At 38.2% G+C, this 7865-nt stretch overlaps 1 protein-coding gene across 1 annotated transcript; it reads right to left on the minus strand.

The window, feature by feature from the left end:
- Positions 1-1478: 1478 nt before the first annotated feature.
- LOC135771038 (sushi domain-containing protein 6) lies at positions 1479-7067 on the minus strand. Its single transcript, XM_065281062.2, has 5 exons — positions 6908-7067; positions 5257-5363; positions 4925-5122; positions 2806-2941; positions 1479-2712 (listed from the first exon to the last, which is right to left on the minus strand). Exons 2-5 carry the CDS (start codon positions 5348-5350, stop codon positions 2385-2387), a joined length of 756 nt encoding a protein of 251 aa, XP_065137134.1. The 5' UTR covers positions 5351-5363; positions 6908-7067; the 3' UTR covers positions 1479-2384.
- Between the last annotated feature and the right edge of the window lie 798 nt (positions 7068-7865).

The following is a 7865-nucleotide window of genomic DNA, read 5'->3' on the forward strand; positions in this document are numbered from 1 at the left end:
ATGACCAAAACAAATGTACAACGGTTTCATCACAAGTCAAACAAAAAGAGCATGTAATCTCAATGTCAGCTCTAAATCTTTGCATAAACCGCTTTACAGGGTAAAATCTGTGTAAAAGCTTAAAGGAAATTTCTTTCACTTTGTTTGTGAGGAAAAATTTTTGTTGTAGAGAACTTTATAATTATTATTCTGAAATAAGACAGTCTTGATGACGTATGCAGCCTACATATGCGACCTCTGCAGGTTGCAGTCTTCGGTATGAGAAACGGCCCATATTTTTTATTGAACATTATTAAAATACAAACATTTATTGCATATTTAACAATAAAAATCTGTTTTTCGTGTTGAAACAGCATTTAAAGAAAAGAAAAAAATGTGGGGTGAGGGTCTTAATCTAACAACATAAGTCCAAAGCAGAAACGGCCGATTTCCACAGACTTTAGGACGTAATTGATGTACTGAAACTGTCCACTAGGTGGGGCGGTGCTGTTAAAATGGTCCACAGCCCACAGCATTTGTCACACTTGAGAAGCCCTTAAACGTTGTGTCTAGAAAGGATACAGCTACGGCCGAGCGCTGTTTTCTTCCTAATCCTACACCCATTCTTAATCCTGAACCCAACATTTCACGGGATTTTGGCCGTAGCTGTATCATAACTAGCCAGAACCGCTGTTTATGTTTTCATCCTACCCCAAACCTAACATCTCGCGAGAACTGGCCGAAGCTGTAGGCCCTCTAACCAGAACCACTAAAAACCTTAGAATGGTGAAGTCAGATCGTGGGAAAATACTCACAGTACGGTAAGCATTGCAAATTTTGGCCATTTTAGCAGGACAGGTTACGCACAATATAACTACAGTAAAGGATTAAATCGTGCTATTCAAAACACGGCTGTTGTTTTGTATGATAAACGGTAGGTTCCTTGTTCCTATAGTTAATGTGTTTAAAAGATACTCGAGTATCGACTTACTTTGTAAGCCAGGAAACCAGTTGCGTTGCATGAACCTTTGCCAATGAAACACGATGTAGGTCAAGTGTTGTGTTGGTGTGTAGGCGACATGTTCTATTTCTACCTCCATGGAAACTAACTCACAAAAAATTCTCAAGGCTGAAGACTTATTGCCTATTTAACTTAAATTAACGTAAAACAACTTTACACTGTTTGAGCATAGATCAGCCCTGATGCGCAGACATTTGATAATTGGTGACCCTGTTTGTGAGGCTAAAGTCTCAATCTCACAATCTGATTGTAATCTTTAACATGACTTTAGATATCAAGGTTATATTTTCACAAATATAATGATTTTTACATTATGCAGAATAATTTTATGTAGAAAACAATAAATCACAACAAATGATTTTAGCTGGGTTTTCACTGGCAGGGTCACATTACTGTACAATAACCTTAAAGTATATAGGTTTACATGATCCCTTATAGGGATATAATCCAAAATTAAACACCACTCATAGACTTGAGATCAGATTTAAAATATATTTTAATAGCAAACATTCCATTCATAAAGATTATAAATTTTAGCAATAATATATAGCTATATATAACAGATACCATTTGTGCAGCATTATATACACGATGTAACTTAAATGTTACATATCATAAAATGAAAAAATATATAAACAAATACACAAAAACATTCATTGTCCACTCAGAAAGTACACTTCAAGTCTGTAGTACTACATGTTAATGCAATATATTTAACAGCTTTGTTTATATGCATTTTTGTATATTTTCTGGTGGAAGGATTGCATTTAAAATCATATATACTACAATTACACATTCAATCTACATGCTTTGCAAAACACTGAACAGAGTGAAGGTCTGAGTCCAAACAGCTAGACTGTTTTAAAAAATTCAATCTCTTTCAGGTCTAAATGATAAGTTTAATATATTATTCTCATGCAGGCCAAAACCAGTTTCCTTGAGCCTGCTCAAGGTGACATGAGGGATTTTGGGAAGAGATGTCACCCCTGAAGATTTAACTAGCCAGCATTTCATCTTCATAGATGTTTAAATTAAAAGTCTATTTCTCATCTCCTAATATAATACCTACATTATTAAATAAAAGTCGTTCATCACCCTTGAACACCATGATCTATATCCCCTCATTGAGGAGAGATGATAGCCAAGTCTCCAGATTGTCACTGAAAACATCCACAAAATTGACATTGCAGCACTTCACCTAGAAATTAAAGATGGCTATATCGGACCATTACGATCATTGCGAAAACACCTGTACCTTTTTATGACTTTACTCAAACACATGGAGTTTTAAGCCAAAGTAAGTGACCTCTACATGTTTTCGATTTGTGATCCTGTGCAAGGATATTAACAATCAAAAGGCTAAAGGTGAGATAAAGTCAAGTATTTAGTTGATTTTATCAACAGAAAGTGCACTTTGCGAGGCCCGTTCCTCAATATCATTTCCACGGTCTCTGGATTGTGATTGGACCTCTTCGTAAGGTGGCGGTAAAGTCTCTGTGCTCTGATTGGCCGTGTCCGTGCAACGGTTTGAATCTGGTCGCATGAGTGACGTCAGTGGACTATGCTCCGATGTGTCCTGTGCTAACAGAAGCTGCGTGGGTCCACAGAAAGGTGGAAGTCGTTGACCCCAACTACCATAGATCGCCTCCTCGTATGTGGGAAGAGAAACGGGTAATCCATCCACAACCAGGTCCAACTGATCAGAAGACCTCCTGTCGAGATAGCAAGATGCATTATTAGTCCACAAATAGATGCATAGCTCCTGAATTATTTGTGGGGGGAATAAGGCTGGTGAAACTGCTTACCTATGCGCACGACATGAGAACAGTCGGGACTTGATCACCAAACAGGCCGTTGTGGTAAGCAGAAAAATGGAGACTCCAATAGCAGTTGTAGCCACACTTGGGATAGAGCTGACTACTTTCTCATGTTGTTCAGCATCTGTTAAAAAATAAAAACATGGACACTGTTTAAAGACTTTCTATATGTAGGTTTTTGACTGTACTAAATAAAAAACGTATATATATATATATGTCTGTGTGATCCTGCCCACTGCCAATTCAAAATACCCAAAAGTGTATTTCGACAGCTTGGTTGCCAGTAAACACAGATTAAAAAAATTAGACTGCAATAGGTCATAAATGCGACCGGCGTTGGATGCAACATCTGAAATGAGCATCTTGATTTCAGCTGATAAAAACATGCAAATGTAACAATTAGCGGATAAATACATGCTTTCCATCGTCAGCTCCTGTATGTGTCTGGCAAACCGTCTCCAATATTTTATATTTAGACAGCCGCTAGAGGTCAATTTGACATACAGCTCCTTAAGTTGCAAGAACTCTTGTAGCCTAGCAGATATCAACATTATACTACCAACAGCCAGGCCACAAGTCTAAATCCCATGATACACATGTACTGATAAAACAACACCATGGCCTAAATCTCTGAAATGCTGCCTTTAGAGATAATATTCGAAGGCATTAAAGCACTTCTGAATCCAGGAAGCTTGACTTCCTGTCTCCTGAGATACCTTCATCGTCCACAATTCTATGCACGGGGAACGTAATGGGTCGATAGCGTTCGAGTTCAAAAAAATTAAATACCGGCCAAGAAAGCATCTGGAGCACAAATATAGTGTAAATATGGTTATATTTTCACTTTTTACACATTTTGATTGCATTTCTAGCGAGGAATTTGTATTGTAGTTTTCAAATAAGCGATTAGTAATCACAAAGCCGCTCGCGGTTTATATTTCAAACAGAATTCCGTTACGCTGCATATAAAGGCTGTCTGAATGCATTTCCCGGAGCTGCCTTCATGCCGCCGAAGTTTTTCGATTACAGATCCAGCTGACGTTACAGGGGTGTGCTATATGTATCACTTATTTTTATGGGCACTTCCACCGGAAAACCACCGCCGTTCGTAACTCCTCCTTCCGATTTTTTTCCCCGTATGTTATCGGAAAGAATCGGTAAAGCTAATCTGTCTTTTATAAATCTGATTAACATCAAATACGCAGAAACAGCGTGTGTTATGGACACTTTAAAAGAAAAACAAGTAACACAAATGACTAAATTACACATTAATGCCAAAAGGTAAACAGGTTTAATGGAATCGGCGGTTGAGTAAGTGGTTTACATCCTTTGATTCGGATTCTATGACGCTGACGTTTTCCGAAGGCTTTAAATGCATCACAGAAACATTAGCATACTGGTTAGTTTGGTGACTTTGCTCACTTCCTGCACCAATCTGCTGGTTTCCTCTCGTGACATGTTTTAGATCAACGGAGGAAGTCAGCAGCCTGGAGAAGGTATCAGGGTTTTTTCCTCTTATAGACTTAAGAGATTGGTTCACTACTGGGCCTCAAGTTTTTTTTAGGTCATTTATTAATGGTTCTGCTGGTGTAATGCCTCCGGCACATCTCGCTTAGTCAAAATGCAGAAGTGTTTGACGGCTTATGCAATAAAACGTTCCTGCATGTTGGTTTGAGTCTTTCATTGTAATCTTGTACTTCGCAACACTGTAATAAATTTTTGCATTGCGATGTCGATTGGATGCGTCAAAATACATCATGTTCCAGCATTTATGCAACGTGGCATGCGTTTGGCCATACATGAATGACTAATTTGGGGATTTTTCATTGATAGTCACAGAAGTAGAAAAACTCTAGACTTGAGCCAGTTTTAAGTTTAAGTCTCACACCTGTGTGTAAAATCCAAACTAAAGTCTCATAATCTAAGATCATCGAAGTTTGATTTCAATCATTAGTTTCACATTGATTTCAATCTTTGACAACGCCTCACTCAATAAATATTTAAGGTATCAAAGTTATATTTTTCACAGAATGTTTATTTATTTAATTTTATGCAGAAAACTCTCTCACTATAGGGTCCTTATAAGCTATGCTGATTCTTTTCTTACCTGGTCGGGGTATACAGGTAGGCACGACTGGCCTCCACTGTCCATCCTTACATTGAGCCCGATGGTGGCGTGTTGGAAGAATGTAGCCTGGCTCGCAAAAGAAGTAAATGATGCTCTTCTGAGGAAAACCTCGACAGGGAGAAGGATCACAGCGGAAACCTCCGTGCTCTGGTACGAGTGGGTGGGAGCAATTCCGGCCTTAAAAGAAAAGGACGATGAGTGATTACGAATACTAATAAGATAATTCAACAACTTCTATTACTAGGTTTTGAGGAAACTGGTGGCTAGTTATCTGGAAGAGGAAGATGTGGTGTGCTAAAGAGGAAACATACCTGTGGTTAAGTCTGGCAGAGCAGCCAACATGAGAATCGCGTAACTTAGGGCAGCGTGCAGACATGGCAAGAGAGACAATCGCTGTGCAGACATCAAAACACCTGTCCTGTTGGCCCAAAAAGGAAAAAACTTAGTAACCTGCATATCACACGTTTAAAAATATGTCTATCAGTTGTACAGTCTTGGGAAAAGACCACAGCCACATACTCTGAACCATATGACACACAGTTGATTTGGTAAAAGGAAGATGGTGTGACTATCAGGGTGTTAAAAACCATTAACCGCATGTAAGTTGGTTTAACAGATAAAGGAGGGATACATCTACAGCTGTAAGTGTGCAAAGACACCACACCCAGCACCTGACACTAGAATTACATGACCTTCACAAACCTTACAGCAGCATTGTGCTTTAACTAAATGTCAAGGTGGTGATCGGTACAATAGTGGTCAAAAAATGACTGGCAGCTTTGCCACAACCCTTCATAAACAGGTGCAAAGGTTCACCAAGGGGCAGCAAGCATCTTATAAAACAAACAGTAACAGCCTGCTTTGATTGCTGCAACGTTACACTCATCTGTGTAGATGTGGGATTGTCCCTTTTTGGCAGCGTGACATTTCAACACTATATCTTGGCAAAACACAACCACAGTGTGGGTGGCTTGCCGTCACCACATTTACTTAAAACAGTAAGAAATTGTAAAACGTATGAGATCATACTCTTTAAATGTCATCATTTTGTATGCTTTGTGAAATGCAAATGGCATGCAAACATTTATGCATTTACATTTATTTTTACAGTGCATTTTAAGGTGTGCATTTTATTACTAAGTGGATTCCTAAGGTATCAAACCTATACACCCTTTAACACATTGTTTTGGGTTAACCTACTTAACACATTATGTGTCATTTCATGTTTATTTCGAGCCCCAATAAATACAAGCGACAACACAAGATGTGTTAAAACACCACAAAGTGTGTTGTTCCAAAAATAACACCGATATATGTGTTAAGGGCAACACATTAAATGTGACGTCCTTAACTAAACACAAGATGTGTTCTTTTAACACATTCGTTTTAAGAGTGTATGAAAATGTATGTGCTGAAAATGCAACATTGAGCTTTATTAAAAGAAACGGCATACAAAGGATGAAGTTAAAGTGGTGCAATATGCATTTGAATTTTGACTGCCACTAAGATGAACAATGAATGTGATGGGAAACATTATCACAAAAGAAAAGAGAACTGGGTCCAAATTACTGAAACTTCCGATCTTAAATCCTAAATTAAGATCTGACGTTTAAATGGTGGCCAAACATATAAGAGGTCTTTCTTCCATTTGCTCTGCTCTGTTAATAATCCCAATAATTTACAATGATGATTCTGTTTTCCATGGCATTGACATATAAATGACAAGTGCAGAAAAATGCAACATCCTGTAATATATATATTATGTCACTATTATGTCATTCATTATTCACAAACGCGTGCGTTTAAAGCGGTGTTCACAAACTGCGATGCGTATGTGAAAAAAAAACACACAAAGCGTCTGCACAAAAAGCTCTTTCATGACGCCCATACCTGCATTAAATTCTCTAACATGAAAAAAACAGTAATAATCAGAAAAGCTTATTGATATAAATTTAATCTTACCCGCCAAGGAAGCTCGCGTTAATAAAATCTTTATCAAATATATAATCCAGTCGCTTCTTTAGTGTGCACTCGTTCAACAAGGGGACTGATTTAAGATGATTTAGCACGCGACCTGTCCCCTCTCGCTCAATGGGACCTAAATCAACAAGTGCATGTATTACAGAGCAGCTGTCAGATGACTCACCGCACAGCTGAGTTAACACGCGCGGCTCGAGTTCTGATTGGTCAACCTAGCAGCGCGCTCACGCCCAGAGCGACGAGAGCGCGCCGCCCACGCAGACCGTCATCATATTCTGGAAACCGAAAGCAATTCGTGGAAGATGGTATCGTAGTTGTCATTTATACAAATGTAATTTATACAAATGTTTTTACGACCCAAAATAGGAGTAGTAACCGCTTCCCCATTTATCTTAGAAGAGGAAAGGGAGCGGCAACCGCAAACTGATGAGAAATACAACAAATATGAAATGTATCGATAATCTGTGAGCGAGCTAAAAATACCAATCAGGCAAATCAGAGTGACACAAAATTTAGTGAGCTGCTTACATTAACGGCTTTTGAGGCATTTAATGGATGTTTGATGTTTTCTGATGTCATATTTTTACATTTATTGTGTGCCACTGGGAAATCGGTTTATAAATGTTACTAAAAAGCATAATATTTCAATTATCTAAGCAATTTATAGACACAGTATATATGTACTAATATAGTACACAGTAACACGTTGGGTCAGAGAAGTTTTTGATAGGGTTTAGCTATGATTTTAACTAAGGTAATTTTCTCGTTATTAGAAATAATATACTTATTAATTCTTTGTTGAAGTTTACCGGAAGTGACGTTTGTTCCACAAAAGCCATTTGTACATGTTGCTGAAACCCTATACAATTGTTAGGTTTACTGAGGATTGCCAAAGTTCGTTTTTTTCATGTTGCGTCAAGTGCAACAAGAGTACATGCAA

Source organism: Paramisgurnus dabryanus, chromosome 8, assembly GCF_030506205.2.
Source record: "Paramisgurnus dabryanus chromosome 8, PD_genome_1.1, whole genome shotgun sequence".
Taxonomy (NCBI): domain Eukaryota; kingdom Metazoa; phylum Chordata; class Actinopteri; order Cypriniformes; family Cobitidae; genus Paramisgurnus; species Paramisgurnus dabryanus.

What these genes read in the sequence shown, in the direction of transcription:
- LOC135771038 (XM_065281062.2), bottom strand. Translation starts at nt 5,350, where the DNA reads ATGTCTGCACAGCGATTGTCTCTCTTGCCATGTCTGCACGCTGCCCTA. An exon ending in TCTGCCAGACTTAACCACAG is followed by an intron (nt 5,123 to 5,256) that starts GTATGTTTCCTC and finishes TTTTCTTTTAAG; the next exon opens with GCCGGAATTGCTCCCACCCA. An exon ending in TTCTCATGTCGTGCGCATAG is followed by an intron (nt 2,713 to 2,805) that starts GTAAGCAGTTTC and finishes CTATCTCGACAG; the next exon opens with GAGGTCTTCTGATCAGTTGG.